Source organism: Accipiter gentilis, chromosome 6 (genome assembly GCF_929443795.1).
Source record: "Accipiter gentilis chromosome 6, bAccGen1.1, whole genome shotgun sequence".
NCBI lineage: Eukaryota > Metazoa > Chordata > Aves > Accipitriformes > Accipitridae > Astur > Astur gentilis.
In genome coordinates this window covers 42,117,313-42,132,174 of record NC_064885.1, presented here as the reverse complement: position 1 = coordinate 42,132,174, position 14,862 = coordinate 42,117,313, and the positions used below count along the sequence as shown (strand labels likewise).

Below are 14,862 nucleotides of genomic sequence, written 5' to 3'. Positions count from 1 at the left end.
CTTGCAGTGTTTCATTATTGGATTTTCTAGAAAAAAAATTAACATAAAACTTGGTTAAAATTTGGCACTCCTCTGTAAGAGAAGTACATAGAAATTTTGAGTTACCTTTATTGCATCTGCTTTTTCTCTCAATTATAAAAGAAATGGGCAGTCAACATCAGTTGCCCTTTTTTAAACACTTAGAATGCTGTTGGCTTTTGATTCCCAAAGGTTTGAATGCTTGAGTTGTAACACAGGATTTTACCTGCTGAACTCTCTTTGATCATATCTGCATGCATTAAATGGTTCTCAGCCTGAATAGAGAAATAGATTATTGTTATCTGAATACATCCAGATAGGGCTTTTTATCTGCCTGACTCCTATTGCTAAATAGCAAATAGGAGAAGAAGCAGGGAAACCTTTGATATGCTAAGAAAGGGAGAGAGGAAGGCAGAGCACTGGTAAAGTGATGTGCACACAGCTGTGTGAGGCAGCATAAAAATACAGAACCTTAGTTGTGGCTTGAGCTATGTAGATCTATTGCAGAGCTTGCTTTCATAACATTTTGTTTATGCATTGTGTTCTAAAAGTACTAAATAATATCAAAGTTCTTTTTACTTGATGTGTCCTTGGTAAATACTAGTATGTTGCAGACTTTTTTTTTAAAGGCTGGGAAGGAAAACAAAAGATGTGTAGTTGCAGGAATTAACTTTAAAGGGCCTAGTCAAAAGGTTGAAATACAGAAAATAACATACACAGTCTATAGGTAACTCCTCTTTATTTCTCAGCTATGTTTTCCTTGATTTGCCTGAGCTGTTCTAGCATCTGTAGGATCCCTTTTTAGTTTTAAATTACTGTTTGAATTGCTCTAAAAGTACAGTCTCTGCTGTGGAAATGGTGATCTGTCATTTCAGAAAGCTTGTAGTGCTGAATTGCCTTGCAGAGTACTTGTTGAAGACCATCTCTCTAGAGGACATGTGTGCTACAAAGGGGCTGGGGTTTTTCTCCTCATGGTTTGTTCTTCTGTAGTACTAGCAGTAAAGTCAGCTCTGACCTTGTCTTGTCTAGTTAAATAGAGTTAAGATGGTGGAAAAAGAAAAGGATGCCTTGGAAGCCGACAGGAATAAAGCCATTGAATTTCTTTCTTTGGAAAATAAAATGCTTAAAGAAAAGAATCGTATCTGTCAATACTATATGTAAGTACTTCTCTAAAGTTTTGATTTGGCTTTAACATGGTAGTGGTGGTGTTTTAACTCTGCTTCCATATCTCTAATTAGAAATACTTTGCATTTCTTAACATCTGTATCAGTCCTTCAAAATTAGTTGAATAGCATTTGGAAAATAGAGACCATTTTCATAAAAAATCTAAAAAAAAAAAAAACCAACCAAAAAACAACCAACCAACCTCAACAAAACCAAAAAACTGCTTGCCAGCTTTTGACAAAGTAAAGTAGTCCAGCAAATTAATCTTGTATAGCTTTATACTGAAATTGAGGAAGTAGATCACTTAAAGACTATTTTTCATCTGAAGTGTCTAAGTTGTTAGATTTCCTTGATGTTTTGTACTAAATTGGCAAGGTTACTCAATAACGGATATTAGGATTTAATACTTTTCATAATTGCTTTATTACACTTAAGATTGGAAATACATATTCATTATGAATGTTAGCTTTATGGAAAAAAAGTGGAGTTTTCAGTTTGGTAGATTGGTTTTTTTTTTTAGGTATGACCTAAAGAAACGAGTAAATGATATGGAAATGCAGAAAGAAAAAATTAATGAAGAAACAAAAGATGTTAATGAGAAGAGTAGTAAACTTGCAGATGAAATGGAAACAAAGAATAAAGCTTTAAAGGAACTCGAAAAGTAAGTACTTTAAGTATAGACTTGTGAGCTAAGAGTACTGTGGTTTACATGTTCTGCATATGTGGTGTTGGAGTTAGCAGGATTTTCAGAAAAGGCTGTGGTAGTTGTATTGCAGGGGTCGGGGGGGAACACCTGGGAAAGCGGAAATATACAGTGGTTGCATGGGAGGATGATCCCAGGGAGCATAGCTGGGTTTTTCAGTAGTTCTTCCACCAAAAATGCAGATTATCTGATGAGCAGAGTCACTTATGGTGTTTCTAAACATTCACTGGCATGGATTAAATGATCTTCTGCACAAAAATAATTTTTAAAAAATTTTCATTGGTTTGATTTGGTTCTGCAGGTTGCTTTTCTTGGAGAAAATCTGGGTAATAACAGTAAGAAAAGGTCTGATTTTTGGTGAATTTTAAAGGACATACATACTTTTTTTTTTTGTCTACTACAAAAAATCATTGGAAGATTGTTTCAGGTTTTTAGATAGATAACCATAACGCTTAGGTATGTGGATGTTAGGTGTTTTTCTTTGGTTTCTTTATGAATCTTTTAGGCATAAATTGTGTTTCCCTAAAATTGATTTGTCTGGGTGCTGATCTCGTATCCAACTGCAATATTAACCTCATCTTCTGAGATCATAGTAAGATATTTGTGAGAGATGTGAATTATACATTCTATTAAAGAAAAAACCCAAAATTTCTGAAAGTGTGTTTAATATTTTTTGTTAGTTGATCTTTTTCTTGTGAAACATCACTTCCCTGGGGAAAATACTGTGAATATAGTTAAGTATTGGATGTTGTTTTTCACAAAAACTGAGTAGTATTGGTTTAAACACTATATGCTTACTTATTAAGCCAAGCTCTACTGACATTATTTTTATAGGGTATGTAATAGATGATAGTTTCTTTTTTCCCCCTTCAGGAAAATGAATAAAATTACCAAGTTCATAGAGGAAAGTAAAGAAAAATTTACTGAGTTGGATTTGCAGGATGTTAAAGTAAGGGAAAATCTAAAACATGCCAAAAGCAAAGCTAAAAAACTGGAGAAGCAACTTCAAAAGGACAAAGAAAAGGTAATGTGAACTGCAACTTGATTTACTTAGTGTAGTTGGTTGCTCTAGATGAGAACATCTTTATGCAAAGGACACCGAGTGTACTTTGTGCCACAAAGAAGATGGAAAAATATGTTTTGATTTTTTTTTTTTTAAATCTGTTATGTCATTTAGATGAGCTAGGGATTTTGTTTGCAAATAACTTACTGAAGTAATACATTATTCTCCCTTAAACTGTTGCTCGTTGCACATCTTTACTATGGGAGACCATGGCCAGCAGTACCAGACTGTTTTCTGTCTGAATGCAAAGTCAAAAGCTTTACTGTTGCTTCTCAGATCTGTTGGGGAGATCTCATGGCTTGAAAAGCATCTTTTTATCATGTTTGTGGAGATCACAGGAATACTGCGTGTTCTTGCAGTTACTACCTTTTTAAACACTTCTTTTTTTCTGTTTCCCTAGTTAATTTAATGGATATATTTTACCAAGTTGGTTGTTGCCAGCTGTTACAGATCGTAAATCACTCTCTGCATTGAGAGTGGCCTTCTGAAAGTAGGTATTTAAGAGTTAAGGTTCATTGTGATTCAAAGACTTGAGTTCTTCTGTGTAAAGCTATGTTCTTTTACTGCTGTGGCTTGCTTCTCTCTGGATGGGCTCTAAAACGGAACAAGCCTTGCAAATAAAATCCAAGCCTCCTGCTAGAGCCATGGTGTGTCTTGCCCTACAAAAACATGAGAGCTTCGTTAGGGCTTATGCTTCCTTTGACTTCCATGTAGCACTTGAAAGGCAGGGTTTAAAAATAAGGCAAAACTATTTGTTTCAGTAGGAGAGGCAGTTAAAAGTCTTTTCCTTGCGTAGGTAGAAGAATTGAAAAATGTACCTTCCAATAGTGAAAAAGCTATCAGCAAAGCAACATCTGAGAAAGAGCTTCTTGAAAAGACAAAAGAGAAGGAAGAAGAAAAACTCAAGCAGGTTCTGGATAGCCTTAAAGAAGAAACACAAGGACTTCAGGAAGAAAAAGAGGTTTGAATTGTTTTGACTTAGTACACTTATTGTATTAACTGACGTATAGCTTTGACACTTACGAATGAAACGATCACAAGATAGTTGTAAAATGCTATTTTATATGATAAATACACAGTTTCATGTGTTACTTCAGTGGAGCCTAACTGGGAAATTAATTCTGAATTTATAGTCAGAACTAAATAATTTTCATTAAGTTGTCTGTTTTTTATAGTGACCATGTGTCATCAAGCATATAATTGATATGTGTATTAAATAATTTTACACTTCCATTATTTGAGCACACTTTAGTTTTCTCCCATAGAAATTTTTAAGCCAATATGTTGCTTAAATAAACAGATTTTGAAATGGTATGTTGTGAGCCTTTTGCGCAGCTGTAATCTGTCTTCGAATTAATAGACAATTACTATAACAGTTATTGTTGATGTTAGCTGTTTAACCACTAAACACCTGGCGGCTGGAAATTTATCCCGTAAATTTGGGGGATTGTTTTCTGTACTTGAAAGCATGGTTTCTCCATTTGAGTTGTGAAAATGATACAAAGCTTGTATGGAAATGTTCTATAATAATTCCCTGATGTTCTTTATAATTATGAAAAATGTCTTATTTCACTTCCGTACAGAATATGTTAATAAATTAAGAAATACTCTTCTAGATAACATAATTGTTTTCTGCTGACAGGAGAGCTAGTAAAGTATGCCCATTTCTTCTTTTTCTTTCATACAGTGCGATTGCTGTAATAAATCCCACAGTTGTCTGTTTTCAGCTGTAACATTGTCCATTTTTGCAGAACAAAGAGAAAGAGCTTATGGAGTTTAGTAAAGCAGTGAATGAAGCACGTTCGAAGATGGATGTAGCCCAGTCAGAGCTTGATATCTATCTCAGCCGTCATAATACTGCTGTGTCTCAGTTAAATCAGGCAAAGGAGGCTCTGATGACTACTTCAGAAACTCTTAAGGAACGGAAAGCTGCTATCAAAGATATACATATAAAATTACCCCAAGCTGAACAGGAATTGAAGGAGGTGAGACTTGACTTCCATATAGAAGTTCTTTGAGTTACAACACTATGTTACAACACACAAACCAAAGTTCCGCTCTTATTTTTATCAATAATTGTGGTGAAAATAAACAAAAAACTGTCTCCAATAAAACACTTACTTCACCGGTTAACTGAGTATTAGAATATAGTTTTTAAATGTTATTTTATTTCAAACTTACTTTGGGTTAAGCAAATGTTAACATTAAGCACTGAAATTAAATCCTACATATCCCTGCAAGGGAAACAGTTTAAATATCATAATGAGACATGTTAAAATAAATAAGTGGCTATGTTTCTGAGCCTTCTTTGAATTTCCTTTGCTCTTCTCATTCCCCAAAGAAAAAAAAATGCCACTACTTGTCCAAAGCCTGATTCATGAATTCATATGCTGTTGTATTTTTATCAAAGTGTGTACTAAATACTAGCTGAAGTGTATCCACATACCAGCCATTCTTCTGATAAATGTTAGCTACTTCTGCTTTTTGGTGGCTGGTTTCGTTGCCTGTGCAATCATGAATCTAAGATTCCCTGGATACAGTGGTTTTTGTGAGGGTAAGATAATGTCTGTCTTTTAACCATTAGAAAGAGAATGAGTTTGAGAAGCTGGGAAGAGAAGAATCAGGTGCTAAGAATCTTGTTCGAAAACTGCGTCAAAAAGTAGAAGAAGCCAAAAGTTCTTTAGCACTAAGTCGCAGTCGAGGAAAAGTGCTTGAGGCTCTGCTTCAGCAGAAGAAATCTGGAAATATTCGTGGAGTATATGGAAGACTGGTAAATTTTAAAAGGCTATTCTACTTTTAGTCTTAAACTTTATAGGAACAGCATGGTGTTTCTGTAATTGAGTGAAAGATAGCATTCCTCAGTTCTCTGGTGCTTTGAATTTGGACAACAGAGTTGCAAATCCTGTGGACTTGCTATAAATTAAAAAAAGAAGATTGTTGAGGTTCCACTACTCAGCACTAAGTAAAGGCAATGGCTATGAGAAAGCTTTGTATTTTTGGTAGGCTGATCTTTAGGCTAAATCACATTGCTGCAGTCTATATGGGAATATGCTCAAGCCAGGAATACTACCAATGTTTTGTAAACCCGTCCATGCTTTGGTCCTGCCTGTGCTTCTGTGTTGAGCTATGACTGACAGCTGTAGTGATTCTGATCGCTTTGAATGTTAGGAATGTCTATGCTGGAGAAGTATTGTGGAGTAGTGCTTTTTACCTTCGGGTGCCACAGAAGGTAGAATCAATTGTTAACCACACGCTTGGCAGAACTGCCACGGAACTTAAAAAAACATCTTACAGCTTGTATGTAATTTAATGTGGAACTGTACGCGCTTCTGGGGTTTTTTTGCTTCAAAATTTATAAAATTTGGTGATCTCTTTGCTGTTTGTTTCCTCTCGTTTTACTTGCATACCTGTCAAATCAAAAAGAGCAATGTTGGTGTTTCAGAGAAGACCAAGGAAAGCTATGTCATAGCAAACGTTGAGTGCTATCAGTTCTTTGCAAGCAGTGTTGATCTAAAGTTCTGAAAATTTGCAGCTGAGGTAGAGTTCTTCATTCTTTTTTTTTTTTACCAGCACTGAACAATACACATGTATCATTGTAGATGTAGAAGTGCTATTTTTGTTTTCTGCACTTTTCCCTTTTTTCCCCTCTACCTGTTCGTCCAAGCAGAATTATCTCTGCTTCTGAAAAATCAGTTTGTTTAGTATATGTATATTTAAAAAATGTGTGTATAAATCTATAAAAAAGATAAAGTTCAAACAGCAGCAGACCACTGCCTAGTACAGCTGGCACGTATTTTGTCTCATGCTCTGTTAGCATTTGCCACAGGGAGGAGTGTGAGGTTAATCTGTTCTTGCGTAACTCTGTTGGCTGTGCATGCTGTTTTTACCTGTAGATACACAATAATTTTTCAAAGATGATGAATACCCCTGTACCCATTTTTTCAGATCAGTACAGGATGGCACACTGAACTGTATGCCTTGCCGGGTCCTACCCAGATGACCAATGGTAGAACCATACACAGAACATGTTAAATAATTTTGTTAGGCCAGACTGCCTCACTAAAATGCTGGCATATAAAATTTAACATTTGTCTACAGAAAATGTATCAATGCTACCATGTTGCTTTACCAGAAGCACCACTTTAGAAGCTCTGAGTAGATGAATTTCTACTATGGCAACAAGTACATTAGAAATACATAAATAGCAGTGTGCTGGAGAAGACAGGTGTGGTATTATTTTACAACTTCTAATTAAGGTTTAAGTTCTTACACAGAAAATTCTTTTATAATTTGGTTTCCTCTCATTTCACTTTGTGTAAATTTCTTGACATTTATTTCGTAATACCAAGACAAAACATTGATGCCAAACTAATTGGTGTACTTCTGCCTCCCGCCGACCCTCAATTTTTAGGGAGACCTGGGAGCTATCAGTGACAAGTATGATGTTGCTATTTCATCATCTTGTGGTGCCTTAGACAACATTGTTGTCGATACAATTGATACTGCACAGGAATGTGTGAATTTCTTAAAGGCAAAAGGAATTGGAGTTGCCACATTTATAGCCCTGGACAAAGTAAGTACTAGCACTTCAGCAAAACAAATTGTTGATTTACCCTAATGTGCACAGTATTAATACTGTATATAATGGATTAATATGCATGTGTATAAATAAGTATTATATATTAATATGTTACACTGTGTATGTATTAATACTGGTAAAGCTAAAATATAAACCATTTTAATAGGCTGTTGGTACCTTAGAATATTCTACTAGCAAATGATAAAGTTTACTTACAGAGAATTACAAGGCTTTTTAGATACCTGTATGTGTACAACAGATGTTTGGTGTGTCTCTTATGTTTTTACAGTTAGATTTTTTTTTTTGCAAATTAAAAAACTTAATAATGCAAGTAATCTAGTAACTATAAACTACGAGAACCATGAAAGAGAACAATGAGTTATCAGTGAGTTTTTAATTATACTGGAAGTAGAGATCCCCAAGGAAGGAAGCTTTACTGTTAATTGCACTACGATTAATAATGTTAACTGCTTTAAAGCCTTAACATACCTTAAAATAATGAAATTACCTCATAATTTATTCTAAGGAATCTCTCATTCATTTATTTACCTTTTTGATGTAGATGGCTGTATGGGAAAAAAAAATGCAAAAAATCCCAACTCCTGAAAATGTTCCTCGATTGTTTGATCTGGTGGAAGTAGAAGATGAGAAGGTTCGCCTGGCTTTTTACTTTGCATTACGTGATACTCTAGTAGCTAATAACTTGGAAGAAGCTACCAGAATAGCATTCCGAAAAGAGAAAAGATGGAGAGTGGTAACACTGCAAGGACAAATTATTGAACAGTCAGGTACTTAAGTGCAAACTTGCAGTTATATTTTAAGCACTTTATAGATGATATCTAAGCACAATAAGCTCACTAACTTCTTTCCATCTCTTTTACTTTAGGAACAATGACTGGTGGGGGGGGTAGAGTAATGAAGGGCAGAATGGGTTCCTCCGTCATAATGGATGTTTCAGAAGAGGAGGTTAGTACATAATCTTTGATAAAATTCCACTTTTAATTAAGTTCTTTGTTTTGGTAGTTCATACACATGTGCTACATCATTTTAAATTGGCATGAGTAGTTAACAGTCTGTGATGCAAGATACATTAACAATGATTTGAAGTTCACAAGGTTAGCATAAGTTATATTGCTCTTAAGCACATATGTTCACAGACCAGCTATCATATGCCTAATATTTAATTTTTAGTCTCATAGTGGTTCCTTTGATAGCTTGGATAAACTGATTGAAGGTAGGGATGAGAACATGGAAGATACTGATGATAAGGAACCACTGAACTGCAGAGCAGTACACAGGAACCTCACCAGCAAGAAAAGACAAGTTTGGTCCTTCATTTACATCCTTGTAAGCTTTGTCAGGGAGTGGCAGAGCTTTCCTTCCAATTTGTATTTCAAGAATGTTTTGGAATATCAAGATACAGCTTGCTTTTTCCTTCTGAATTCTTTTAGGTTTTAGTCTGTAGCTTTATTTAGTGTGGATGTAGCCTGTGTCCTTTTTGGCTAGTATCTGCTGATGAACTTTAACTGAGATCAAACATCAAAGTGTTGATACCTCTTCAAGAAGACAAGCTCCCCTGTGTAACTCCTGATGTCGGTCCTCTCGCTACAGGAGAAGGAACTTTTGCTCTTTAGGAATGAGAGCTATAATCCAACACAAGGGTTGAATATTTGCTTACCACTAAGGACACAGGAACAGTAGTTAGTATTTTTTAGGTGAAAATACTTTCAAACTGGAGAACTTCAAAATCAAACTCAACTTCAAGGTTCTCTCTCTCATTTCTCTGCTGGAGGAGATAACCATGTCACCACCTTTGCTGTCATTGCTGATGTTTCTGCACTTTTTGGTTTTATCTCTGAGAGGTTAAAATATATATCTATTCCTCTCTCATCTGTCTTCTGTATTTTCACCTTCACTCGGCTTGGAAAATAGGATTGCATTGGCCAAGGAAAGATAAAATTCTGCAAACCCTGGAGAGTTTGACATACAACTCTTTTTTCCTTTTTTTTTTCTTCTTTTTTCTTCTGTCAAGCTTATTCAGATAATGCTGTACTTGTAGAGCACTAATGAACCAACCTCATGGACAAAGGGTTATTGCCCTAGCCTTGTAAAGGGTCAGTAAATACATAAGGCAGCTCATATTTCGATCTTGCTAATTAACAAACTTTGCTATTTCCTGTCCTCACGCTTTAGATTTATTCACTGGTTTCTTCAAGAGAGAGGCTTATCTGCTGTTTTCTGTTTGGCCTGTGAGAGATACTGTGGCACTCAATAACGATCAATAGCTGTGACTTAATTTCTCCATTTTCAAGAGTTTTATATCTGTCTAGCATAGTGGACAACTCCAGGTAGACCAAGTATATTCATATCTTTGCCTGTTAGTTCTCTATATATAAAAACAGAAAATGGGCTGAGATCTGAAGTGTATCCTTATTCCTTCTGCTCTTTAAGGTGAATTGCAAGACTTGGTCACTTGACCGGTTACTATTTGCAAAAGCGTGTTTTCCTCACACCAGATTACCACAGAAACCAACAAGCATCAAATCTTAACTATAATAAGAATTGCTTCTAGCTTCTGCTTGTGTGGTTTTTGGGTTCTGCCTTCACTATTCCAGCTTAAGCCTTTCAAGCTTAATCTAGTTTTATTTCCTTAAAGCAATTCTCCATTAGGAGCTATTTTGACAGGTATTCTTCAGCTTACTTTTTCTTATGCTTGCTTCTCTCTTGTTTTCCACTGCTGTAATTGATCTTCTCAACAGTCAGCCTCCGTATTCTGTCTAGCTATGACAAATTTTCAAGTTTTTACTGCACATCCCTCTTGTGATTTAAGAGATCATAGATTGTCGAGCACATGAATGAAATGTTGCTTTGTTTTGTAGTGGTGATACTAGGCAAATGATCATATCGTATTTTTATGTAGGTCAATAAAATGGAATCTCAGCTGCAGAAGGATTCTAAAAAAGCAGTACAGTATGAAGAAGAGAAATCACAACTTGAAGAAGCCATAAGAAATCTGAGCCAAGATATTCAGAAAATGAGAAATACTTTAGAAAAGTATACAGCAAGTATCCAGGTGAACAAGTTTATTATTGAGGCAATACCCGGCTTCTCCGTCAATGTGCAGGGGGATAACTTCTCAGTCTCAGCTTAACATAGTCCTTGTTAGTGTCAAGGATCTTTTTAAAGTACGGGATTCTAACACAGTTCTGTTTTTTGTAGAGTTTATCTGAACAAGAAATTCATCTAAAAACCCAAGTTAAGGAACTTGAAGCTAAGGTAATTGCTGCTGCTCCGGACAAAAACAAACAGAAGGAACTGGAAAAAATCCTTAATAGTTACAAAAAAGGTACATTTTATGGAGAGGGGATTATAGATAAAAATTGTAGTCATGTTCTTTTACTAAGAAAAGAATGGATGGCTATGGCTTTGTTCTTTCAGATTACCAGTGCAGTACCATATCTTGGTTTGGAACCTCTTTTCTCCTAAGTGGGGGATAAAAGGTGCTTCCAGAGATTAGAGAGTGAAACCCCTTTTTTAACAATTGCTGAAGTTCATGTTCAGTCAAAATAAACATCAATTTTAGTATTTATTTGGTTAGATTTTTATGGCTGTATTACATACAGATTCATAGGGAAACTTAGTTTAATTAGGGGTAAGAATTGTTAATGTGGAGGTAATGATATTAAAGTTCCGTAAAGGCTTTTGCCATGGTCTAACTGGACTATTAAATGAGTCTATAAAATGAATACCCTGTATTCTGTTGTGGGTGTACTGTACCCCCATTCTTTTTGTGAAAGATGTTTACTCTGAGAACTTGAATTTATTTCCCTGAAGAAATTGGTAGCTTAGTAAAGTAAACCTTGACTGCTTCTTTATTTCTTGCTCAGGGAATGATACCAGCACAGTGAAACATATTTCCCTTCCCCCACAATTCTGCTTTCATAGCATTTTCGGGAAGAGAATATGTACTACTATGGATTTCCTCTATGCTGCTTTTGAATAGAGTACGAATGCTTTACTTCCTCAATCATGTGAAGTTTTGATGTTATAAATATTCCTCTCTAACATTTGTACCAAATAGTGGAGAGACATAAACCTGTGTTCTCCTGGAGAGATGACTGCCTTCCACCTTTCAAGTCTCTGCTTTACCCCTTCTGTCCCCAAAAGGAAATTATAGATCTGTAGCGAACTTAGTGTGGGATTTTATTTGTTTGTTTGTTTTGCCTTTAGAATACTAAGGTGTTATGTTGTTTAATTTTTGAAAGCTGTTCAACTTAAGATGGTTTTGTTGAGTTTTGAGTATAATTTAAATGAGGAAACTTATCTCCCTTGAAGGTAGAATAGGCTATCTTATTATTCAGCACGTGTAGTAACTATGCAGTAACACCAGCCACTGAGCAACAGTTGGTGGCCAGTTCTCTACAATTTTAACTTTTGAGCATTTTCCCATTAAATAAATGCAAAGTATGAGCTTGGAATAGCTTCCTCTATACCATCTCATGTATTTCAGTACTCCATATACATTAAGTAATCCAATTTTTTGGTGGTTTACACCAAAAAAACTTTGGCAGTATAACAGTGTCAGAAAGACGTGGTATTTTTTTCTTTTTGCCACAGTAAAAAAAAAAAAACACCAGCGTTTTTCACAGTAGAAAGAAATAGTACACTTCTCAATATATTAATAGACCAGAGCTTTTTATCACTTAAAACTTGATGTATTGCAGCAGTCCAGTGTTCCTAGGGACAGCATGATGACCTTAACTTGATTTTGGTTTTCGACAGATTACGAATGCATTGCTGAGAAAGCTGGTAAAATAGAAAATGAAGTTAAACGATTACATAAGCTCATAATTGATACCAATAATCATAAACTTAAAGCACAACAAGACAAACTTGATAAGATCAACAAAGAAATAGATGAATGTACTTCAACTATTACTAAAGCCCAAGTGGCAGTCAAGACTGCGGACAGGTACAGTAGATGTCAATGTGCTCAATGGTAAAGCTTTAGGCGGTAATTGTATATTGCTGCGATTCGTGTTTGATTACAGTTGGACCTTTCCGGGGTTGCAGGGGGGATTTGTCCAGCTCGAGAAGATGGTTTTCACCTCTTTATGGCTAGAGGAAAACTGGAGGGAGAAGGTCACAACCTTCTTCTCTAAACTGATTTACCTCAAACTGATACTGGTTTTTAATTAAGAACCATAATCTTCGTTAGTGTGCTTCACAGGCAAAGGATCGGAGACCTAGAAAGCTTAGTGAAAACTGACCAAGGAGAGTCACGTCAGCCTTCAAAGAGCCGTCTGTGGGCATGACTGCCTGCAGGATATTTGCTTGTTTTAAGTAGTCTCCATAGCTAAAAATCCCATGATCCTAAAATCCAAATTTTCAGTTGCATGTATAAAACTTAGGAGGTAGGTAGGGGGAGGTAAAGGGAAATACAAAATTGTAGTTTCTACTAGACAGTTTAAAAGTCATGTTTAATCAGTATTTTTCTATCCATATTTGCCTATCACTAACATGCAGTATTTCAGGATAAAGATTCAAAATAGCACTTAATTGCCATGCAGTGGAGCAGTTCAGATCTGAAGGGACTAATTTTATTATGAGGCATGTCAGGAAATAAAATGCAATGTAGTTTTTATGTTAGCTTAACAACACATAATGAATACTTAGAACAAATGTCAAAACTGTCTCTCAAAGAACATACTAAATCATTTAATGAGGCCTGTCTACTATATGTCTAAGGAAGACAACTTTGTTTTCCTTGGGTATCTCGGAGTGTGGGAGTTCCTGCATAAATAAGCACTTCCTGTTTGGTTGTCAGTAGCTATTGAACAATCTTTATAAGTAAAAGTGTGTTTCTAGATTATTTTAAGTCATATTTGCACTCATGTGAGGTATACAAACATCTCTACTTGTTCAGAAACCTGAAAAAATCTGAAGAGTCTGTTCTTCGCACAGAGAAGGAAATTAAAAACAATGAGAAAGAAATTAAAGACTTAACAGAAGAGCTGACTAAGCTAGAAGACAAAGCTGCTGAGATAATAAATGACTGCAGGCAAGCTGAAGTAAGTGTCATGTTAATTTAGCATATCTCTTCATGGAGGATGCAGTCTGTGAAATAAATTTTAGATAACAGTTGTTGCGCCAGAGTTGTTCTAATGGCTGATGTCTGTTAGCCTTCATCCTTAGACTTTCCAGGCAGGCCTAGCAAGGCGCTGTGTTAGCCGATACTATCTTTTTTCTCATTTTTCTCAGTTATTCTACTACTCATCCTCCAAAAATTTACACAGGGATAAAATGGCAAAGAATGTTCTTTTCTGTATCCTGTAATATATTGTCTGCATTCATACAAAATTAATAATTTTATTTAATCGTTAATCAAAGTTGATCTTTAAATACAGGTGCTGGGGGCGGGTGGAAATAGGCTATAACGGTCCTAGTGAGCAGTCTGGCCTCTGGGTAAAATCAGGATGACGAGTTACATCCTTATTATATCCTAGTTATATCCTTCTATTCTATTCTGCAGCTGCTGAGTGACATTGCACGATGGTCAGGGAATGGGAATGTTTTGGGCTTTTTTTTTTTTATACTTATCTGGAAATATATCGTGACCCAATTTTCTGAAGCTAAAAAAAAAATTAAGTTTCCCCAAAGAAATTACTGGTCATAAAACTTGCTTAAAAACAGATTTTTATTTTTTTTTTTTCTTCCCCAGTTATGTGGGACTTCAGTTTTTCATCTAGATTTATGTGCAGGAGAGAGTGAAAACAACCACGATGGCTGAAATTCTTCCAAATAAAGCTGTTTCTTTGAGACTCTCTAAAACTGCCTTTTAGCTAAAAACATCTGAGTATAGGACTCATTTAATCCAGATCTGGAATGAAAATGTAAACTGCAGCATATTTGCAGTCATTCCAGACTTCAGGGACCTGGTTATTTTAAATATAATAGGTATTTGTTTACATCAGTACTTAGGATTGTGGAGAGGAAGCTCTGTGAATAATACAGTGAAAACAAATCTGTAACCTGAGAAAGTGGTAACATTTTTGTAGGCAACTGATTAATGTACTTTTCTGGTCATTTCTGTTTAGGAAGTGTTGCCAGGAGTTCAGGAGGAGCATCGCAGTTTACTGCAGGAGGTTAAAACCATTCAAGATGATGAACATGCACTTCAAAAAGAAGCTCTTACTATTAAGCTGAAAATTGAACAAATTGATAGTCATATTTCTGCACACCAGTCAAAGATTAAATACTGGCAAAAAGAGGTAAGGAAATTGTTTAGTTCCTAAAACTTGTGAACTGTAAATCTCAAAAGATTAATATGTTAAC

The 14,862-nt window shown here is 35.5% G+C and overlaps 1 protein-coding gene across 5 annotated transcripts in view; it reads left to right on the top strand.

The window, feature by feature from the left end:
* The window catches only part of SMC4 (structural maintenance of chromosomes 4), a 41,669-nt gene that overhangs the window by 20,048 nt on the left and 6,759 nt on the right, over nucleotides 1–14,862 (top strand). For all 5 annotated transcript variants that reach the window (XM_049803710.1, XM_049803707.1, XM_049803709.1 and 2 more), the window contains 14 exons: nucleotides 1,048–1,175; nucleotides 1,703–1,843; nucleotides 2,759–2,909; nucleotides 3,745–3,909; nucleotides 4,700–4,933; nucleotides 5,533–5,718; nucleotides 7,360–7,521; nucleotides 8,090–8,315; nucleotides 8,414–8,493; nucleotides 10,448–10,600; nucleotides 10,747–10,873; nucleotides 12,310–12,499; nucleotides 13,454–13,598; nucleotides 14,625–14,798. In XM_049803710.1, coding sequence (XP_049659667.1) covers nucleotides 1,048–1,175; nucleotides 1,703–1,843; nucleotides 2,759–2,909; nucleotides 3,745–3,909; nucleotides 4,700–4,933; nucleotides 5,533–5,718; nucleotides 7,360–7,521; nucleotides 8,090–8,315; nucleotides 8,414–8,493; nucleotides 10,448–10,600; nucleotides 10,747–10,873; nucleotides 12,310–12,499; nucleotides 13,454–13,598; nucleotides 14,625–14,798 — 2,262 coding nt within the window. The remainder of the gene's footprint in view (nucleotides 1–1,047; nucleotides 1,176–1,702; nucleotides 1,844–2,758; nucleotides 2,910–3,744; nucleotides 3,910–4,699; nucleotides 4,934–5,532; nucleotides 5,719–7,359; nucleotides 7,522–8,089; nucleotides 8,316–8,413; nucleotides 8,494–10,447; nucleotides 10,601–10,746; nucleotides 10,874–12,309; nucleotides 12,500–13,453; nucleotides 13,599–14,624; nucleotides 14,799–14,862) is intronic.